The 23,407-nt window shown below is 43.3% G+C and overlaps 3 protein-coding genes across 3 annotated transcripts; 1 reads left to right on the top strand and 2 right to left on the bottom strand.

The window, feature by feature from the left end:
• Positions 1-1,806: 1,806 nt before the first annotated feature.
• On the bottom strand, positions 1,807-9,841 carry LOC138964917 (toll-like receptor 4). The gene is made up of 4 exons (XM_070336989.1): positions 9,754-9,841; positions 3,711-5,683; positions 2,550-3,227; positions 1,807-2,205 (listed from the first exon to the last, which is right to left on the bottom strand). The coding sequence occupies exons 2-4, from the start codon at positions 5,100-5,102 to the stop codon at positions 1,924-1,926; spliced, it is 2,352 nt and encodes a 783-aa protein (XP_070193090.1). The 5' UTR covers positions 5,103-5,683; positions 9,754-9,841; the 3' UTR covers positions 1,807-1,923.
• LOC138965610 (leucine-rich repeat and transmembrane domain-containing protein 2-like) lies at positions 5,200-5,676 on the bottom strand. Its single transcript, XM_070337789.1, has one exon. The coding sequence runs from the start codon at positions 5,674-5,676 to the stop codon at positions 5,200-5,202; it is 477 nt and encodes a 158-aa protein (XP_070193890.1).
• Positions 9,842-21,613: 11,772 nt separating the features above from the next.
• LOC138965609 (neurogenic differentiation factor 4-like) lies at positions 21,614-22,768 on the top strand. Its single transcript, XM_070337788.1, has one exon. It carries the CDS (start codon positions 21,614-21,616, stop codon positions 22,766-22,768), a length of 1,155 nt encoding a protein of 384 aa, XP_070193889.1.
• The last annotated feature ends 639 nt before the right edge of the window (positions 22,769-23,407 follow it).

The raw sequence follows: 23,407 nt of genomic DNA, 5'->3' as shown, positions 1-23,407 counted from the left end.
CCATATTGTTCCAACCGAATGCTGCTCTAAGTGATGAAGACTATGAAACGTTAAGGACTCGTGGATATAAACAAGCAAACCAGTTTCTTTTGTTGATGATGGATCTCGACGTACGACATTATATCCTTCAATCTTAACTTCCACATCTGTGATATTGCTGTTGAGAGAGAGAGAGAGAGAGAGAGAGAGAGAGAGAGAGAGAGAGAGAGAGAGAGAGAGAGAGAGAGAGAGAGAGAGAGAGAGAGAGAGAGAGAGAGAGAGAGAGAGAGAGAGAATTCAGAACTCAGAACTCAGAACTTTATTACATAAGGATAAAGGTTTTAGGCTTAGCCTAATCTTCCAACCTGTCAAACGAGGTTTATGGTAACTTTTCATCAGGGACAATCTGTTCTTCCTTTCTTTCTGATCACATTCTTCTTGTTCATTTTCGCATTCTTTGTTTCGTTTTTCCCGGTCAGGGTAGATTGATTTCTTTCTCTCCTTCTCTCTTTGAGTCGATTCTTAAATCTGTACAATTTATATAATTATTGTGCTCTGGGAGAAGGAGAGAAAGAAATCAATCTACCCTGACCGGGAAAAATGTTAAGAGAGAGAGAGAGAGAGAGAGAGAGAGAGAGAGAGAGAGAGAGAGAGAGAGAGAGAGAGAGAGAGAGAGAGAGAGAGAGAGAGAGAGAGAGAGAGAGAGAGAGATTTTACGAACAAAAATGCAACTAAGCTAAAGTCTTCTGTTTTCATAAATATAATTATATTACAGGTTGTAGAAAAAGCTAAAAATCGGACTTCTTTGAGTCGATTCTTAAATCTGTACAATTTATATAATTATTGTGCTCTGGGAGAAGGAGAGAAAGAAATCAATCTACCCTGACCGGGAAAAACGAAACAAATCTCCGAAAGTTTGAAGGCAACGCGTTAGCGAGTTACTCCGTGTACGTGCGTACGTTTCCCCCCCCTCCCCCCCCCCCTCCTTTTTTTTTAATTTTTTAAATTTTTTTTTTTTTTTTTATTTATTTATTTTTTTCTCCCCTCTTTCCCCCCCCCCCCCCCTTTTATTAATGTGTATCACTTTTAGTCTAGTATGCCTGTGCCCATGACATCATCCAACCACTTCTCTCCCCTTTCATTCATTTCCGTTCCTAGAGTTCCTTCCCTTTTTTGCGTGTTTCCCCTCCATTTTCTTTCAAACCTTGTTCGTTCCGTGTTGCGTCTGCTTTTTGTTGTCTTTTGTGTTCTTGTTTTTCCTGATGAAGCTTCCATAAGCGAAAATTCGTACCGTCTTGTCCCGTTCTTGTATTGGTGAGTACAGTATTCCTTTGTTTTTTAACTTTAGTTTTTGTCTCATTACCCGCTAAAACGGCTTCAAAAACTGCCTTTTATGCCTCCTGAGAGGATTGACACCTACACCGCTCAGCATGCCATAGCGTCCATGTTAGACAAGATAATGTGAACAAAACTGACTGATTTGGATCGAGATTTGATTGTTCTGTCTAAGGACATGCTAAACATGTTTCGATGTAATTGTTCTGATTGATTTTTTGTCGATTTTATCGGGGGAACCTTGATTTTGCGAGTTTGATTTTGGGGGGTGTCTGTGTTGTAGGTTCCACTGTATCGACACTACGTCATGTAAACTCAATCTGTTTTCTGAACAAGGTAGCGGAATCAATGGCCTTTTCAGTGATATACTTGGTTTTACAATAAACAGCCTCATCAGAAAGATTTGCCCTCAAACGCATCTGTAAAGTGTTTTATGACGAGTAGTGTAGAAAAAAAAACCACCGTAAAACAACAACGGACAAAACACGAGTCTAAACTATCCCTGCTCTTTGGCCGGTCTTTATGGCACATTAAGGCACTGCTAACACGTAACCTTCTGCATGCAGCTTTTCTCAATAACAAAAACAAGAACTTCAGACGAACGCTGGATCAAATTGGGTCTCTGGCAATACGGTCTCCGAGAGTGGCCCAGATGTTGTGTCGAGGGGTGACAGCCCCGGGCACGTGGTACACACAGCTCTCGGGGATCATACGCAGCAGTGTCCTCATGGACAGGTGGCTGGGTTCCCTGGCTGTCCAGGGCTGCAGCGGTCCCACCATCAGCACCAGCACGCGGTCCGGCAACGTGTCGCTGATGCTGCCCTGAGCCTGCAGCACCGAGTACCCGGACCAGTCGTCCTGAAGGAAGGTCTGCGTCACCAGCAGTACCACCTGAACACACACAAAGACCACGCTGAGTACCTATACCCATGTCGAACTGATAAAGCTGACTGGTCTGACTAGTCTGCAGCAAGTGTAAACCTGATATCACACAGCAAGTCATGAAACCCGACGATATATCAATGACCGAAACATGGGCAACCGCGTATCAACATTAACTTATGATCCACTTACTGCACTCATCAACAATGGAATCGACTTAGCTCACACGCATACATGCTTTCACACAAACAGCCTAATCCTCGGCTAGTCACGAACAAGCCACAGTCTATATTTAATGAAAAAGTAAAATCACAGTGGATGCAGCCGGGACGATGATGGTAACGGACACCAACCTTCCAGCTACGCTCCACAGAGCGGGCGATCCCCTCAGCCAGGAAGGAGCCAGGCATGATGTCATCGGCCAGGAGCGACAGCCGCAGACCGGGTCTGGCAGCCCGCACAGCTTTCTTCACCTTCACGGCCAGCTCCAGATCATCGTCAGCGTACACGAACAAGGCGTCCTTCTCAAAGTCGTGGCGGCGCGGCAGTCGCAGGTGACGCAGCACGTACCAGGCGTGACGCACGTACGTCCACTTGCTCCACAGCAGGTACGTCAACAGCAAGCCCAACACCTGGACCAGCAGCGCCACCGCGGACACAGTCAGGAAGGCCAGACCTACGCAGCGCCGCCAGTAAGCCTCCCACTGCGCCATCACGGATCCCGTGCTGCCCATCCCGCCGTCCTCCAGGACACAGGGGTAGTCGCGGCCGTTGTCGTCGTAGTCGTCGTCGTAGGCCAGGTTGTGGTTGTCGCCGTCCAGCCTGACGACGGTGGTGGCTAGCCAGCGGACCATGTCCAGCGACTGGCACGTGCAGGTCAAGGGGTTACCGCGCAGACGCAGTGTGACGGTGTGGTTTGCTGCCAGGTTGTCCAGGGTTTGTCTGACGTCAGAGTCCAGGGAGGGGATATTGTTGTGGGACAAGTCCAGATGGGACAGAGATGTCTGCATGGACACATCCACTGGTACTGTCTGCACACAGAGAGAACAGGTCCACATAATTATGACGGGGATGTTTGCATGAACACAACTTTCATAAATAAATAACAGGTTAAGAAATGACGTAAGTGTCTGCATGGTTACATCCACTGGTACTGTCTGCAGACTTGGAACAGGTTCAGATAGGACAGGGATGTCTAAATGGACACATTCGCTGGCTGTCTGCACAGAGAGAGAACAGGTCCCGGTAGGTCCGCCCAGAAGATTTCAGGGATTTCCGCCTGGAGAGGGAAGTTGAAATCTATTGAATACATACAGGTAGGAAAGGAACGTATGTATGGATACATACACTATCACAGGTTACACAGAAGCGGAAAAACAAAAATACAGCAAGCATTCTCTTCCCCGTGACCCGATTTACATTTCACAAACGGTAGATGCTGCGAGTAAATGACTGGGGACAAACAATTCATGCAGAAACATTTATTAGTTTACTAGTAGTAAATGTATTCTGACCTGAAACCGATTCCAAGCCAAACCAAGCCCGCTGAGTCTGAGCTGGTGTCGAAGTAGATCGTCAGGCAAGTCCATCAGGTCGTTGTCACTCAGGTCAAGCACCTCAAGGTGCTGTAAGGGCCGAATCAACTCCGAGCCGTTTGCCAGTAGAAAGTCTTGTGTGACGTGTACGTTGGACACGTTCAGACGTCGCAGAGTGGTCATGTGCTGGAAGAGGCCAGTGCCCATGACATGGCAGTTGTTACCGCTGAAGTCAAAGTCTTTGATGGCCGTGAGGCCGGTGATGGTGCTGTCACAGTAGTAGGCGCCGTCGTAGGCCAGGTTCAGCGTGGTGATGTTTCCTCCCTGTGTGAAGTTGATCCCTTTGGGTAGCTGGCCCACCTCTTGGAAGGCTGCCCTCAGGTTGAACACTCTCAACGACTTTGCCGTGTTTATCTTCAAAGTGTAATCCGGTTGTTTGGAAGCGTCCCCGGGAGGCCGATTGTTGTCACCTACAGGGAAGGCTCTCTGGTTCTGAGCCTCAATTATTTCCATGTTGGTCGCGCCAAACAGCAGTCTCATGAGCAGAGATCTGTCATTAGAGCTTAGTTTGTTGTGGGACATGTCTACGTGCCTCAGGCATTTCAGCCACGGGGAATCCATGCGTAAACCTCTGGACGACATTCCAGCAATGGCGTTTTTGCGCAGATTGAGCTGTTTAATACACGTGTTATAGAGATACTTCGTGTTTGTCATGTCCAGTATGGTGGGCAGATCGCGACGCCTGTTGTCAGAAAAGTCAACGAGGTCCATGGTTTGGTTCTGCAGACCGTATAGTGCCAGCAGCAAGGGAGACAGGTCCAGAATAGGACCGCCCTGATATACGAACAGGCTGGAAAGCTTGGGCAGGTCACAAAAGGCGCATACCTCGACATCCAGCACAGGGCAATCCCTGATAACCAAGGTCCGCAGGCCGGAGTGACGAAAAGCGTGCAGTGTGTGATTGGTCAGACGCCTCAAGCTGCAACCCCGAGAGTCAAAGGACGCTAAAGTCAGTGAGCTAAGACGGGTCAGCGAGGTGAAGGCCGCCCCGAAGTAAGCGTCGCTGAAAGTGTCTATGGACAAGACCCGCAGAGAAGGCAGCGGCGTGAACACGTTTAGAGGGTAGTCGCCCTCAGCGCTGTCGTCGTTGCCCGCCAGGTACAGCTCTTCCAGGGCGACGAGCGGACTGAACACACCAGGAGGGTAGGTGCTGTTGTCCAGTGCCAGGCTGTTGCCACTGAGGTCAAGAACTCGCAATTTGCGCAGACCGTTGAAAGCCGCCTGGTGAATAACTGAGAGCTTGTTTCTGTTCAAAGTTAGATGTTGAAGGCTCAACATTGGCATGAAGACGTTGTCGCCAACAGTACGCATCGCATTCGTTTCCAGGTTTAGAACCTGCAGCCATGGTGTGTGGCACAAAGCTTCTGTGGGCACGGAGTCTAACTGGTTGTTACTCAGGTCCAGATAATTATGTCAGCTGAGTCACGTGGCTGAGTGTCACGTGGGAAAGCTGCGTCAGTTTGGTGTGACTTAGTGTCAGCTGTGTCAGATTGTGCAGACCCCGGAAGACGTCACCCGACAACGAGCACAGCGCGTTGCCCTCCAAGCTCAGCTCTTGTAAGTGTGGTGTGTCCCGGAAAGCGTCATCTGGTAATGACGTCAGGGAGTTGTGACTGAGATCAAGCTGACGTAGACCTATGAAGCTAGGGTCCGCAAGTCCGACGAGAGAAGTCAGAAAGTTAAAAGAGATATCTAGCCTCGTCACAGCAGCGGGATAGTCGCCAGGAAACTTGGTCAGTCGACGGTGATCACACTCAGCCTTAATTCCGTCCTTTGACTTCGCGAAGTTGCAGGGTACTGCTGCGACATCGTAAAACATCACACAGGCGACGCCGATGAAGACCACAAGATCACAGCTTAACAACGATCGCCTGCGGTGTTCCATTCTGCGTCTGCATGATAAAATGAAGTAATTTTTAACAACTCGGACGAAGGAGAAGAGTGAACAATTCGCGTGAGGCTAAATTACTACATTTAGTCAAGCTGTGGAACTCACAGAATAAAACTGAACGTAGTCTGCCGCTAGTGCAAAAGGCAGTGAAAGTGACGAGCCTGTTTGGCGCGGTACCGGTTGCGCTGTGCTTCATAGCACGCTTTACTGTACCTCTCTTCGTTTTAACTTTCTGAGCGTGTTTTTAATCCAAACATATCATATCTATATGTTTTTGGAATCAGGAACCGACAAGAAATAAGATGAAATAGTTTTTAAAACGATTTCGGAAATTTTATTTTGATCGTAATTTTTATATTTTTAATTTTCAGAGCTTGTTTTTAATCCAAATATAACATATTTATATTTTTTGGGAATCAGAAAATGATGAAGAATAAGATGAACGTAAATTTGGATCGTTTTATAAAATAATTATTTTTGTTACAATTTTCAGATTTTTAATGACCAAAGTCATTAATTAATTTTTAAGCCAACAAGCTGAAATGCAATACCAAAGTCCGGCCTTCGTCGAAGATTGCTTGGCCAAAATGTCAATCAATTTGATTGAAAAATGAGGGAGTGACAGTGCCGCCTCAACTTTTACAAAAAGCCGGATATGACGTCATCAAAGACATTTATCGAAAAAAAGAAAAACAAGTCGCGTAAGGCGAAAATACAATATTTAGTCAAGTAGCTGTCGAACTCACAGAATGAAACTGAACGCAATGCCATTTTACTCGTAGCATCGTCAGGCCACCGCTCATGGCAAAGGCAGTGAAATTGACAAGAAGAGCGGGGTAGTAGTTGCGCTAAGAAGGATAGCACGCTTTTCTGTACCTCTCTTTGTTTTAACTTTCTGAGCGTGTTTTTAATCCAAACATATCATATCTATATGTTTTTGGAATCAGGAACCGACAAGGAATAAGATGAAAGTGTTTTTATATTGATTTGGACAATTTAATTTTGATAATAATTTTTATATATTTAATTTTCAGAGCTTGTTTTTAATCCAAATATAACATATTTATATGTTTTTGGAATCAGCAAATGATGGAGAATAAGATAAACGTAAATTTGGATCGTTTTATAAATTTTTATTTTTTTTTACAATTTTCAGATTTTTAATGACCAAAGTCATTAATTAATTTTTAAGCCACCACGCTGAAATGCAATACCGAAGTCCGGGCTTCGTCGAAGATTACTTGACCAAAATTTCAACTAATTTGGTTGAAAAAAGAGAGCGTGACAGTGCCGCCTCAACTTTTACGAAAAGCCGGATATGACGTCATCAAAGACATTTATAAAAAAAATGAAAAAAAAATATGGGGATTTCATACCCAGGAACTCTCATGTCAAATTTCATAAAGATCGGTCCAGTAGTTTAGTCTGAATCGCTCTACACACACACACACACGCACACACGCACACACGCACACACGCACATACACCACGACCCTCGTTTCGATTCCCCCTCGATGTTAAAATATTTAGTCAAAACTTGACTAAATATAACAAGTCGCGTAAGGCGAAAATACAATATTTAGTCAAGTAGCTGTCGAACTCACAGAATGAAACTGAACGCAATGCCATTTTTCAGCAAGACCGTATACTCGTAGCATCGTCAGTCCACCGCTCATGGCAAAGGCAGTGAAATTGACAAGAAGAGCGGGGTAGTAGTTGCGCTAAGAAGGATAGCACGCTTTTCTGTACCTCTCTTTGTTTTAACTTTCTGAGCGTGTTTTGAATCCAAACATATCATATCTATATGTTTTTGGAATCAGGAACCGACAAGGAATAAGATGAAAGTGTTTTTAAATTGATTTGGACAATTTAATTTTGATAATAATTTTTATATATTTAATTTTCAGAGCTTGTTTTTAATCCGAATATAACATATTTATATGTTTTTGGAATCAGCAAATGATGGAGAATAAGATAATCGTAAATTTGGATCGTTTTATAAATTTTTATTTTATTTTACAATTTTCAGATTTTTAATGACCAAAGTCATGAATTAATTTTTAAGCCACCAAGCTGAAATGCAATACCGAAGTCCGGGCTTCGTCGAAGATTACTTGACCAAAATTTCAACCAATTTGGTTGAAAAATGAGGGCGTGACAGTGCCGCCTCAACTTTCACGAAAAGCCGGATATGACGTCATCAAAGACATTTATCAAAAAAAAGAAAAAAACGTTCGGGGATTTCATACCCAGGAACTCTCATGTCAAATTTCATAAAAATCGGTCCAGTAGTTTAGTCTGAATCGCTCTACACACACACACACAGACAGACAGACAGACACACACACACACGCACATACACCACGACCCTCGTTTCGATTCCCCCTCGATGTTAAAATATTTAGTCAAAACTTGACTTAATATAAAAAACGGGGATATCATTCCCAGGAACTCTCATGTCAAATTTCATAAAGATCGGTCCAGTAGTTTAGTCTGAATCGCTCTACACACACACACACACACACACACACACACACACACACACACACACACACACACACACACACACACACACACACACACACACAGACACACATACACCACGACCCTCGTCTCGATTCCCCCTCTATGTTAAAACATTTAGTCAAAACTTGACTAAATGTAACAAGTCGCGTAAGGCGAAAATACAATATTTAGTCAAGTAGCTGTCGAACTCACAGAATGAAACTGAACGCAGCAAGACCGTATACTCGTAGCATCGTCACTCCACCGCCCGTGGCAAAGGCAGTGCCCGTGGAATTGACAAGAAGAGCGGGGTATTCGTTGCGCTAAGAAGGATAGCACGCTTTTCTGTACCTCTCTTCGTTTTAACTTTCTGAGCGTGTTTTTAATCCAAACATATCATATCTATATATTTTTGGAATCAGGAACCGACAAGGAATACGATGAAAGTGTTTTTAAATTGATTTCGAAAAAAAAAATTTGATAATAATTTTTATATATTTAATTTTCAGAGCTTGTTTTTAATCCAAATATAACATATTGATATGTTTTTGGAATCAGCAAATGATGGAGAATAAGATAAACGTAAATTTGGATCGTTTTATAAATTTTTAATTTTTTTTACAATTTTCAGATTTTTAATGACCAAAGTCATTAATTAATTTTTAAGCCACCAAGCTGAAATGCAATACCGAACCCCGGGCTTCGTCGAAGAGTACTTGACCAAAATTTCAACCAATTTGGTTGAAAAATGAGGGCGTGACAGTGCCGCCTCAACTTTCACGAAAAGCCGGATATGACGTCATCAAAGACATTTATCAAAAAAACGAAAAAAACGTTCGGGGATTTCATACCCAGGAACTCTCATGTCAAATTTCATAAAGATCGGTCCAGTAGTTTAGTCTGAATCGCTCTACACACACACACACACAGACACACACACACACACACACACACACATACACCACGACCCTCGTCTCGATTCCCCCTCTATGTTAAAACATTTAGTCAAAACTTGACTAAATGTAAAAAGGCGCATGTTACTGTTAGTGAGGGTGCTCTAACCTGGGCATGTTCTTTAATTGCGCAATCCCCTCTTTACGCTCTTCGGACGAAAAGTCAACGTTGTTTTCAATGTGATTTTATTGCATACAGGGTAGTGTTGTGTGTGGCTCAACTTACCAACATGCTCAACACGGCACCCCCCCCCCCCCCCACCTCCATTTAAATACATTTCTTGTTCAAATCAGTATTTCTTGCCAAAAAAATGCAAAAAAATGCAAGCCTTACAAATTTCAGTAGTGCACAGAAACCTTCCGAACGAAATGCCCAAACAAAGTACAATATAGTAATCAAACAGCAAGAAGGGTATGTTATTAAGACATTTAATTTATGAGAAAACAAAACCTTAGTACAATACAGGTGCAATGGATTTTTGCCTTGGACGTCTAACGGTACAGTCGTATCCTGCTAAGTTTCTACAACGTTGAACTGACATCTTTCCGTTTTAGATGACAGGAAAAGATGATTTCACAAAAAAGAGCACGAATGAATATTTATAGAACCTACTTGGTTACGTATTTTTTCTGGAGGAAGACAGGGCTGTTCTTGTCTCTCAGCCTGGCAAAGAACTGTTGATCATGTCGTTACCAGACACTGAATGGGTAGAACTTGAATGAAAGCCTTGATACTATGACGGCTTACTAGTGCCAAAACCTAGGGTTATCATTTTCACGTGAAAATTAGTAATTAACAGTGTTAATTACTAATTTTCATTTTTGCCTCGTTTTCGGTCACAGTAGTCGGACTTTAAGAGTCCGCACTGAGAGGCTTCAATTAACGTCCGGCAAACATCACTCTCACACTATTTCTGAAATATCTTTTAATAGAAGGCCTTATCGAGTAAGTTATCCGACGAGAAGATGCATGTCACAGTTTTCTGCAATAGCGCTTTTCTTAACGTTGTTTTGGGTATCTTAGAAAAGAATAATCGACCCCAAAAACCTTCGAATCGAAGCTGTTCGTTGCAGACGGACTTTTTATCGGCTGTGGTTTCACACTTTCCGACAAATATCTTTCAATATAATTCCTTATTCGACAAGTTGTCGGGCAGACAGCTGTACCTCATATTTGTTTCCACTACCACACCCATAAATTTGCTTTGTAGTGTATTAGTGAAGGACTATCGATCCGAAAATGTTCGAACCGAGAGAGGGAAAATGGCGGCCGGCTGGACATGCGCTAAAGGTCCGACCACTAGCAGACGGATCTCTTCGGTCGAGACTCACACAGTTTCACAAATATCTTTCGATAGAATTCCTTATTCAGCAAGTTGTCAGACAGTTGTATGTCACGGTTACCTACACATGTGCTCAGCTCTTATTGTTAATTTGCATCGGATTCAGTAAAGAACTATGGACCAGAACAGTTTCGAATCGAAGGATGTTTCGCTCTGGCCGGTGTAACAGTCGCGCATGCGCATTGAGCCCCCACAGTCACGAGGCACATGAAAATTGTGACCCTCCACCACGAAATGAGTCGCATGTCACCTCGCGCGGTTCTGCGCTAGGCTTAATATAAGTCCGGGGTGTGTCTGGTAACAGTGTGAGGGTCACCTCAGTCACAGGCTTATAACTCAAAAAGTTTTTGCTCTTTTCTAAAACGGTTTGCACCACTGGATAGAGCATAAAAAACTCTTTAGGGAAATATAAAAATATGAAAATCATGCAAAGGTGACATGCGACTCATTCCGTGGTGGAGGGTCACAATTAGTAATTAACGCGTGAAAATTACTAATTTTTAGTTTTGGCGCTAGTAAGCCGTCAGGAAGCGAGCCAAAACTGAAAATTAGACATTAACACTTGAAAATTAGTTATTAAAACGTGAACATTAGTAATCAGCACGTGAAAATGAGTAATTTTCACGTCATCATTGTAATTTTCTCGTGAAAATTAGTAACTTTCACGGGTTAATTACTAATTTTTAGTTTTGGCGCTGGTAAGCCGTCATATGATACCAATGGAATGAATAGAGCTGACGTTAAAGTAACACGCTGTATGGAATAAGTAGAGCGTGCATACCATGAGATAAAGACTTTGCCAAAGACAGTCAATAGAACTGAAAGAGTTCTGTTAAGGAAGTAAGGAAGTAGAACACTATGTTTGTGTTGGGTCATGCTATATCAAAGCATTTAGTCAATTTGTTGGTCTGAAACAAAAAAGACCGACACCACGGTTCGGGAGATGAGTGCTTTTTTACGTGCATGGCCGTTTTTAATTTGGTTTCGAAATTTGTTGCAATAATGTTATGGCCAAGTTTAGAATATCTGTGTGTAAAAACTAGTTTTCCTCCAGACGATAACGACTGGGAAAGCTTTAAAAATAGACTATGTATTTTCATATTAAACGCTCTACACGCGCGAGCACATACATACACACGTACGCACACACAAACTCTCTCTCTCTCTCTCTCTCTCTCTCTCTCTCTCTCTCTCTCTCTCTCTCTCTCTCTCTCTCTCTCTCTCTCTCTCTTGACAGATTGTAAGACTAGGCAACGCCTAAAATCTCCATCCTTCTGTAATAAAGTTTAATCAATCAATCAATCAATCAATCTCTCTTACAGACACAGACACACAAACATATGTAGTCACACACACGCACGCACACACGCACACACTCTCTCTCACTGAGTCACACACACACACACACACACACACACGTGACACACACACACACACACACACACACACACACACACACACACACACACACACATCTCAAGCGTGAGAAAATCGGATCAACGCAACCGAAACATGATCGTCTCATAATTATGGTTTCTGTTTAAAGCCAACGTGACTCGTGTGAACTACTGCCAAGTACGTTGCGCACTGAAGCGACAGGGGATCGATTACACTGGGGGGAAAAACACTGTGCACATGAGTGTGCCGCTGATTCATCCTTTGTGGTTAACAAAAAGACGGCTCATTCGTTTGTCCTCTGGGATATGAATACATTTAACAAAGAACTGTGTTTAAGAAAGCTTCCTGGTGGACACATGAAATGAATCAGGGCGACACTATTTGTCTTTTGTCGGCGTGAAACAGGGCAGTGAACTCCCCAATTTTTCCTTGAATACTTCGGCGAATGTGCGCCTCTAATCTCAGAGGTTTTCCTTTGTCTTATTATTCCCTTAACTGCATTATATGCCATTGATTTTATTTCCTTCAGAACGCTTAATATCGAGTTCTCTAGGACAACCCGAGACGTGTATCACCCCAAAGCACATGCAACCATTTTGCATAAATCGGTATATAATAGTTTACCAATATTGTTTATTTTAATTCGACCACTCAGAAATCATGATACGAGCTGGGGCGGGGAGACAGGTCAGTCGGTATCGGCGCTGGCTTGAAACTTGCCACCCCACGTTCGGCGGGGGATTTATTTCTCGGAGTCAACTTTGTGCAGATTCTCCTCGATGTCCGAAAACCCCTGTGTGCATCCATGCGGGCGAAAAAGATATCAAGTTGACAGCGAAGGTCCCAGGGCTTGAAAATGTACGCATGCAGGAGAAGAAAAAAACCAAGTTGTGTCAAGCAAAACAAATCCCCAGCCGGCCAACATCGAGACTACAAGTATAGGCTACTCATTAAAGGCAGAGTAAGCCTCCCGTAAACCATCACAGATACGGTCAGGCTTTTACACACAGTACAAACACCATTTCATTTAAACACTCACCAATTGAGAACATCCTAGGTGCCCTCCGTAAAGAGCGAACAATTTTCAAAGAATTTATTTTTGCGTGGTTTATCTTACCCCTGAGCCATCGTGAACCCGTGTGATCCAGTTTTCCCTTTTCACAATGCAGTCGTCATAGTTAGTCATTTGAATGCGACTCGACGTGAGCTTATCTACAATAGCACGTTTTTTTATGCACGAAACAACGGCTGTGGTTCACAAGAACTCTAGCGATGGCTTTTGACTGTTGAGAGGAACGGCGATTTGCACTGATAAACCGGCCGTCGTCTGCTACGACCCTTGCGTGACCCTGCTTCCGGGCTTTTCTTTTTTTAAACTTTCACAACTTCGAATTGTTCTAATCTTGTCTTGATGAAAAACGAATTCTTTTATGATTAAAGAATGTTTGTGTAACAAGCTGTCAATTTATTATTTAGATTTTAAAAGTTAGGTCTAGCGCAAAAACGAGGCGCCGTTGTTGTTAACGGAACAAGTCTACGAAAATAAATTCTTTGAAAATGTCTCACGCTCGACAGAAAGCAGCCAGGATGTTCCCGTTCGGTGAGCGTTCAAATGGAAGTATGCTTGTACTGTATTTAGACGCTCGGGGAGCTCTGTGATGGTTTACGGGAGGCTTACTGTGCCTTTAAGGTATAGCCTAAACCTGAAGACTGAGACGGGTCTAGCTCGCCCCCGCGAAGCAGGCGAACGCAGTGCCTAATTAACATATTTTCATTAGTTGTGAGCTCATTTTCAGAGTAAACATGGCATATATATGAAAATAGCCTTTAGCTTTTATTTTCTTCGATTTGTTGAAGGTGGTCCATATTAGGGGACTCACACATACTTTGAGATTTTGCTATTATTTTTTGTTTGCAGTAGAAACTCGGGGTCAAAACTGCTAAAATGTAACAAATACGGTCTTAGCTGTCATATATAGCAATTTTTGTGTGATAAAAGCTTTGGCTGTGGACAGAAACGAGTCCGTTTTAGGCGTCAAATTTAGAGTGAACGCTGCCAAAAGTGAAAAAAGAGAAAAAGCCTAACGGTTTTGAGGTTTGTGTTTCTGCAACTGTTTTGACATGTGCAAGTTATCCAGAGAGGGTGAATACAGCGAATGAAATTGTTTTTAGCGCTCTAGCGCTGTTAGTTTGTCAGATCAAGAGGTGGTCCATATTAGGAGCCGGTCCATATTAGGAGCCCTAGCTTCCCCTAATACTGTATGATTGCGATTGACAATTGTCCTTTTATTGTCTTTATTTTTATATCTTAGTTTAACAGGGACAGATTGTAAGACTAGGCGTGAGCCTAAAATCTCCATCCTTGAGTAATAAAGTTCGTTCGTTAATTCCTTCGTTCGTTCGTTCTCTCTCTATCTCTCTCTAATTGAATCACAGAGTTGTTCCGCCAGCGGACTATTTTTAGATCAGTGTTTTGGTTTGGCAGCCGCCATGCTTTTTTTCAATTTAATTTTACGTGCTCCGATATTTGGATGCTTCGTTGGGCGGTAACAGCTAGTGGAGTTTGTTTTATTGGTGTGTGTGGTTCCGTGGTACGGACTCGTTTGCCAAATAATGTTTTGGTCTTATGTTATTACTAGTATTTTGTTTCTCACTTCGACGACATACTCAGTTTGCTGAAAAATAACTTTGATTTGAGTTATCTCCCTTCAAAAATATAAAAATTATGATTAAAATAAAATTTCCAAAATCGATAGAAAAACAATTTCATCTTATTCCTTGTCTGTCTGTCTCTGTTCTCTTAGCTTCCCCTCTCTGTCGGTGACTACTCTCTCTCTCCCTCTCTCTCTGAATATGGTTTGAAACAGTTTTGCGTGACTTAAAGGTCGCGGCCGGTTAGGAATCCGGCCCGGGACGGACACGGGTCAACTGTTTGACTGTATCCATGTCCCACCCCCGTTTCACCACGTGGCAGCGTTTTGACCCGTTATGGTCAACCCTTGTTGTCGTCTCCGCAGCACCGTTTTGTGCCCGGGTAACTTCCCCTGATTCGAGACCCGAGGGGTCGTAACTCTGGATATCGCGCGAATTGTGGGGATTTTGCGACTCTGATTCTAGCCTACCTTTGAAAAGCTGCAGAGGCGGATCCTGGGGGGGGGGGGGGGGGGGGGGGGTTCTGGGGTTTCCGAATACCCCCCACCCCCCTCCCCCCAAAAGAATTTAAAAAGGAATTTTGTTTTTTAAAGAAATAAAGAAATACATTTAAAAATAAGAAAAACAGTATGGCTCAGATTGCACCAGATTGCTCCATTTTCCTTGTCTTTAAAGAAATTGTACTGGGGGGCATGCCCCCGGATCCCCCCAGACGCCGGACTTTGTCTTCTAAATGACGCTTTTGGAGGGTAGTTGGGTAATTTGTTGGCTGAGGTTGCACTTGATTGCTCCTTTTTCCTTGTGCACGTCAACATGCACGGAAACTTCACGAGGACCATTTCGACTTTTAAAGCTTCATGAAAATACCACACAGAATGAACTTTGAGCTTTCCGCCTGTCGGCTTTCATAAAAAAAAAAAAAGCCTGAAGTCAATCCCATGTCCGTGCACATCTTTGGCAGCATAAATTCAACACAGGTTCATGGTGAATTGGGGGATTATTCACGGTTAGGTCTAAATGCCTATATTGGACAAGATTTGTACACCCCAAAAGACCCACTGATTATTTGTATATCTTTAACTCGTGTCAGTTCAGCATCATGGTGGGATGGGGGGAAAGGGGGGTGGGGCCGGGGTGAACAGAGGTGGGGGTGGAGATCTGAACGGCGAGGGGGGGGGGGGGGGGCACCCTCCATCGTAAGTCCTTCGCCCAGGTTGTTTCCTCCCGATTAGAGGCAGTTAAGAGCTCTTCAAGGGGAGACAAATCGTTTCATTGCACGTGCGGCCCGCGGGGAGGTGAAAGATTGCACTTGTTCCGACTGATAATGGTGTGTACTCTTGGGGGCGCTTGAGTTGTCCATGGGGAGCGTTTCAGTAGTAAGTCTTCTTTGTTAATCGTTTGGTGCTGCTGAAACTGACACGCTATGTAAGCTTTCCTCTATGTATGTCAGTCCGTCAGTCTGTCTGTCTGCCTCTCAATGTCCGGCTGTCTGTACTGTGTCTGTCTGTCTGTCTCTCTCTCTCAGTCTCTCTCTCTCTCTCTTTCTCTCTCTCTCTCTCTCTCTCTCTCTCTCTCTTTCTCTCTCTCTCTCTCTTTCTTTCAGGCGTGTGTGTGTGCATGGGGAGGGGGGTTGGGGGGTTGGGGGGTGGGGGTGGGGGGGGGGGGAGAGACAGAGGAGTGATGTTCTGTCTTTTGAATGAAGCCACATCCCTAGTTCGTTTGTTTGTTTGCTTTTTACATTTAGTCAAGTTTTGACTAAATGGTGGGGAATCGAGACGAGGGTGTGGTGTATGTGTGTGTGTGTGTGTGTGTGTGTGTGTGCGTGTGTGTGTGTAGAGCGATTCAGACCAAACTACGGGACCGATCTTTATGAAATTTTACATGAGAGTTCCTGGGAATGATATCCCCAGAGTTTTTTTTCTTTTTTTCGATAAATACCTTTGATGACGTCATATCCGGCTTTTTGTAAAAGTTGATTGAAATTTTGGCCAAGCAATCTTCGACGAAGGCCCGACTTCGGTATTGCATTTCAGCTTGGTGGCTTAACAATTAATTAATGACTTTGGTCATTTAAAATCTGAAAATTTAAATATTGTAAAAAGAAAAAAAAATTAAAACGATCCAAATTTACGTTCATCTTATTCTTCATCATTTTCTGATTCCAAAAACATATAAATATGTTATATTTGGATTAAAAACAAGCTCTGAAAATTAAAAATATAAAATTTATGATCAAAATTAAATTTTCGAAATCAATTTAAAAACACTTTCATCTTATTCCTTGTCGGTTCCTGATTCCAAAAACATATAGATATGATATGTTTGGATTAAAAACACGCTCAGAAAGTTAAAACGAAGAGAGGCACAGAAAAACGTGCTATCCTTCTCAACGCAACTACTACCCCGCTCTTCTTGTCAATTTCACTGCCTTTGCCACGAGCGGTGGACTGACGATGCTACGAGTATACGGTCTTGCTGGAAAATGGCATTGCGTTCAGTTTCATTCTGTGAGTTCGACAGCTTGACTAAATGTTGTATTTTCGCCTTACGCGACTTGTTTGTTTCTTTCTTAGTTGGTTTCCAATGTTTCTTTCTTCTTCTTCTTCTTCTTCTTCTTCTTCTTCTTCTTCTTCTTCTTCTTCTTCTTCTTCTTCTTCTTCTTCTGCGTTCGTGGGCTGAAACTCCCACGTACACTACGTGTTTTTTGCACGAGTGGAATTTTACATGTATGACCGTTTTACCCCGCCATTTAGGCAGCCATACGCCGCTTTCGGGGGAAGCATGCTGGGTATTTTTGTGTTTCTATAACCCACCGAACTCTGACATGGATTACAGGATCTTTTTCGTAAGCACTTGGTCTTGTGCTTGCGTGTACACACGGGGGTGTTCGGACACCGAGGAGAGTCTGCACACAAAGTTGACTCTGAGAAATAAATCTCTCGCCGAACGTGGGGACGAACTCACGCTGACAGCCGCCAACTGGATACAAATCCAGCGCGCTACCGACTGAGCTATATCCCCGCCCCGTTTCTTTCTTCAATTCCATGCGTCAGCTTCATTAACAATTTAATGCAAGGATAAAAAGTGCCTATATACCAATGAATCAAAGATTGAGCCCATCATTTCAATTCTTAACCCCCCCCCCCCCAAAAAAAAAAAAAAAAAAAAAACTTTAAATATACATGGACATTAAAAATAATTCCAATACAGAAATGTTCACTCTTAACTATATCAAAACAAAACAAAAGAGTGAAGAAAGAAACCAAAATAAGATCGTGGAGGTTCGGGTGGACGATGGAGCTGAGCGGCCAACACATTGACAAAGAATTTTAAACTTAACTTTCTTGGAAGATGACCGGGGTAGCTCATAACTGTTATGCTCTAAGTGAATGAATATATGAAGACAACAGTCTGCGCTGCAAAATATATATACATAGGCCTATATATATATATGGGGAGATTTATATAGCGCTTGACGTTCTCTAAGCGCTTTACATATTAATTTCTGCGTTCATCTCTATTCTAAACCCCCAAAATAAAGCAGTCATGAATGTCTCCCACATGCACTGAGAAAGAAATTACCGCGTCTTTTACGTGTAATTGTTTAAAAAAATGTTTATACTTCTATAAACGGGGGTGCGCCTAATGCACTGTATCGCATTGTATATATAGGGTACGTACGGTAAGGGCTTTTCCTTCGATGCGGCGGAAGAAAATTTAAATTGGAGTTGAAATGTTATTTCAGGGTTTTTTCTCTCCCTTCAACGATGTTTTAAAGATTAAAGCTCCCAATCTTCGAGTGATTCCGGAAGGCAAGAAATCACAACTTTTACCACCACCAGTCCACTACAACAACTACAACAACAACAACAACAACATAAGCTTAGCGGAAACATTCACATGTATAGTGACACCCGAATTCGGCAGTCGGACTCTTAAAGTTAAACAAAAAAAAGAATTAATAGAGACAAAAACGTCGCTGGTTTTCTTCAATACACTTTATTTCATGTCGATCTCTGTTATGCAAAACTGAGCGGACAAGGGTGTAGTAGAGACAACTGACCTCAAAGAACTGACTGACCGACCCCTCTTCGGCCACAAAGAGGCCAAAGCCTGAAACAAACAAGACCTTTTTCCTCGCTTTCCCCATTCACCAAACTCGCTCAAAACATCAAACTCCTCCATATCAGCTACCATACCAACAGAACAGAAGAAGCACCGACCTCACCGAAAACAAACACACACAACTTTGTCTTGACTTTCCCAAACCCGTTACAATATCGAACAACCTCTCTCAATTAGTCTCGGTATTAGAGCTCTCGAGAGTCTCTATACATTCAACCGAAACTTCAAAGGATAGCGACAGGCTCTCGTCTCGCGCTCGACCCTCCTTCGCTTATCGACTTAATTGCTGGCCAATTACTAATAGCCGGACAATGAGGATGGGCTAAATCGTTTGGGAAACACACCCGCTCCTGTTGGTTCTGATGGTACTCGGAGTTGGTGTTGCGATTTTTCCCGCTTATGAAGAGATTAAGAGGTTGTAAAAACTTTGATGGGAGCTGGGTTCCGGCTCTTGGATGTCGAGACGAAAGAGACTTTGAAACAAACGCAACTTTGATTTCGGCTGTCTTTTGTTTCTGATTTGAGGGCACTTCAGTCGGTGCCTTTAATTAAAAGGAAAAACTGAAGAACACTGGGTTTGTTGTTCTAGAAAAAGTTAAAGTTGTTGGTTAGCGAATCAGGTACCGTTTGTGTCTGGTCTTCGGTGTTACAACAAAAACCTTTGTTTTACTATGTTTCTATAAACCCAGTTATGCATGTTCTTTCTTTCTTTATTTATTTGGTGTTTAACGTCGTTTTCAACCACGATGGTTATATCGCGACGGGGAAAGGGGGGAGATGGAATAGAGCCACTTGTCAAATGTTTCTTGTTCACAAAAGCACTAATCAAAAATTTGCTCCAGGGACTTGCAACGTAGTACAATGTATTACCTTACTGGGAGAATGCAAGTTTCCAGTACAAAGGACTTAACATTTCTTACATACTGCTTGACTAAAATCTGTACAAAAATTGACTATATTCTATACAAGAAACACTTAACAAGGGTAAAAAGAGAAACAGAATCCGTTAGTCGCCTCTTACGACATGCTAGGGAGCATCGGGTAAATTCTTCCCCCTTTCCCGCGGGGGGTAGTTATGCATGTACGTGCTCAATTGTTTGCAGACAAAGAGTGTAGCAGTCGGACATACACATTTTTGTTATTTGCCTTATCACTGCTTTACAACCCTTATCGATGATTTTTACAATAGTTCAACATCTATTTTATTTATTATTGCACAGATGTGTTTACTTATTTGTCAATTCACTAATTCATTAGTTTAAAAAAAATTACTACAATTGTCAAGAGATAACGCGAGATATTTGAAAGGGATTTATAATGTTTAGGCTATACGAAGGCAAAGGCAAGATATCACACACAAATTTAGTGAGAGGCCTTTCACTGCCGGTGTAACGATGTGAGATTGGCCTCTCTGTCACCTTTCCCACTCAATTTATACTCGAGACAGAAATGTTGTTTCCTGGTAAAACAAGAAATTCCTCCGAGGTAGGAAATACACCCCCGTCCTTACCATTCTCACTGCCATCAACCGAGAAGGTTATTTCCCTTTGACCATTAATATGTCCCTCTATAAGTCCTTGTAGAATCTTAATCCACCAATAACTCCCTAACCGTGTGTTTGACTGGTCCCAATTTTTGTAAGGACCGTCTCGGGAATGTATAGAACCTGTTCACCAAGTTTGGTGACGATCGGTCCGTTCATTCTTGAGATCTATATGCGAACACAAACACACAAACAAACAAACACATCGACCGAATCCTATACACACCCCTATACCGGGGGTGTAATAAAGAAGTGAACTTATTTAAGGACGAAAAGCATGTCAGTTTCTTGAAAACGTGTACCGAGTGGTTACGTCCCTTTAATGAGAAGGGAAACATTTTAGGATGAATCAAATTTCTACGTTTAAATAAAAAAAACTTGGTTGGACAAATTTGACCCCATGAATGTAAGGTACCCAAGATCGATCGTCAGTACTATCGAAGGGTGTTTTGTTGTTCAGTGTGGAGTTTATAAAAGATCAACGAGGCCGAGTGGGAAAGGTGACAGAGTGGCCAATCTCACATCGCCACACCGGGGCACATTTACTGATAGATTCTTCTTCTGCGTTCGTGGGCTGAAACTCCCACGTACACTCGTGTTTTTTTGCACGAGTGTAATTTTACGTGTATGACCTTTTTTACCCCGCCATTTAGGCAGCCATACGCCGCTTTCGGAGGAGATACTGATAGATGAGAACATAGAGTCAATAGTAGAAGTCTTCTTTGTCTGTGTCTGTCCGTCTGTGTGTCTGTGTGTCTGTCTGTCTGTGTGTGTGTCTGTCTGTCCGTCCGTCCGTCTCTCTCTCTCTCTCTTTCTCTCTCTCTCTCTCTCTCTCTCTCTCTCTCTCTCTCTCTCTCTCTCTCTCTCTCTCTCTCTCTCGTGCATCACCAGAAGAAATCATATAGGTTTACATTGTTCTACCTGTTCCGATACTACCTAAACAAGCACCTTTTTCCTGAGACCAAATTTTTTTAATGGCTTCAACGCAGTACCAGTTAGACCGTTAATTGGTTAATGACAATATTGGGGCAATAAAAACACACAAAATCAGTCAGTTCTTTTTGTCGGCTGGTTTGGTAAAACAATAGGATCGTTCTTCTTGTAGCCACGCCCCCAGCTCATTAAGCACCGCATGCTGCTATCGGTAGCTCTCTCTTGGTTCCTTGCTTCTACCTGTCAATCAAAGACGGCGGGAAAATCGCGCCGTTCTGATTGGTCAGAGAAAGGGTGTTAATTACTCGTAGAGCTGTTCGTTTGGGGTTTTATACCAGCGTCTGGTATTTTTAGTCTTAGATATCTTTTACTTGTCTTGGAACTGGTTGACTAAACTATAGCTTCCTACAGATCAGGCAGTGAATACTATAGTCGTGCCGTTTTGTTCACCACTGCGAGACAGAGCAGAAACAACAAAAATGGAAAGTGGTCAAAGCGTGAAGAGCTTGAAAAGGCTAAACGCCTTCGACAGTAGCTGTGATGATAATCTTTCTCGAGAGGGAGATCTTTTCTTGGGCGAAGACACCGAAAACCACAATGACAAATTCGCCGTCTTCTCGGACGAATCCGGCCAAGAAGGCGAAGAAGAAGACGTTCCAGCGAAGAAACGCCGCAAGAAGACCGAACGCAAAGTTCCCCTGACAGACGAAGATGCCGAGAAGAAACGGGTGCTGGCCAACTCCCAGGAGCGAGGCAGGATGAACCGTCTGAACCGAGCCCTCTTCAACCTCCGTGGCGCCCTGCCTTCCGAGTTCTCCGTCTCCAATCGTCGCCTGTCCAAGATTCGAACCCTGCGTCTGGCCGCTCGCTACATCCGTGCCCTTGGCGACATGCTGGCTGAGGATGACGCCATGCGAGAGAGGTACCCGTTCCAAGCCCTCCCTCTGCAGCAACAACAACAGCAACATCAGCAGCTGCAGCTGCAGCAGCCGTATTTTTCTCCCCCACCTCCTCCATCCCATCCTGCTGTCACTTTTCATCAGCAGATGTTCACGTCCCCAGCTTTCTTGACGTCTCCGCACTTTCTTGGTGACAGGAGTGCAGGTGACGAAGGCTACTTCTCTTCCTTCAACGAGTCACAGAGACAGGAAGCGGGATCCTTTTCGACACATCTTCCACCAACACAAGAATCGTCCTTCCAGGGTGTGCCCTACCCGTCCACCCCGAGCTATCCTCACTTCCTCTCCTGCCCTCCCACCCAGTCACCTGACGAAGGTTTCGTTCCCGGGAATGCGTTCAGTTTCACGTCGCCCGCTGGTGACAGTTCTCCGTTTCCTTCTTGCGGACGTTCCTGGATGTCGTCAACTCCCACGGGTGGCTATTTTTCTGGACACGCCACAATGCCGAGGGCTTTGATTGAAAACGAAGGCGTGTGTGACAATGCTGCAGTGAAGATGGGATTTCTGGAGGCGACAGGAGTAGGGGTGGGGGTGAGAGGCGACGGACATTCGCAGTACCGGCAGGGAGGATTTGCGTCACCGTGTGACTTCCCCACGTCATTGCCGCGCACAGCGACGTCACAACGGGTACCTGCTTGGTCCTCGCAATATTCGTCTGATGTGGCTCCGTTATAAGGTGAGTTTCGATCAAATTTAAAAAAAATTCATCTGTTGTTGTGCTCCACTATTCGTTAACTCCGTTGCTGAAAGAAAAAAGTCTCCTTCTGTATTTTTTCAGACTGTATGTCTCCCCCCCCCCCCCCCCTCCCCAACAACCATTTTTTATATCTCTCTTTCTCTTCTTCAGGCAGCCACTCAGTTGCTCCTTTAAAACGTCGGTTTTCTGATTTGTGTTATGTTCTGCCTGAGTTTGATCTTGTTTCTTCCTTTTCCTATCCGCGTTGAAATTTATTTTAACGGTTCCTCTATGAGTACGCTCGTTGTTCGATTTGAATTTTTGACACCCGCCCGGTCAAATTGTTATCTGCACGTAAAAAAGACGTTTAATTGTCTGAGCGTTGCTGTAAGAAGTCATTGTGGATGAAATGTTGCACACAAATTCGACGCCTAATTCGTGTAATTTGTCATATTGTACACATAAAGGAGTTCATTGAAATACAATACATACACTATTAAATAACGAATGAATCAGTAAAATTAATAAATAAATAAATAGATTTTCTAAAATGTCGAAGTCTTGATTTTATCCGCAATCGTCTTTACTTTTTTTATATTTCCCAATGGATTCACTAATATTTATAAACTATATGCTTG

This window comes from Littorina saxatilis, linkage group LG4 (genome assembly GCF_037325665.1).
Source record: "Littorina saxatilis isolate snail1 linkage group LG4, US_GU_Lsax_2.0, whole genome shotgun sequence".
NCBI lineage: Eukaryota > Metazoa > Mollusca > Gastropoda > Littorinimorpha > Littorinidae > Littorina > Littorina saxatilis.
The sequence above is the reverse complement of the archived record's forward strand: the minus strand, read 5'-3'. Positions and strand labels throughout refer to the sequence as shown.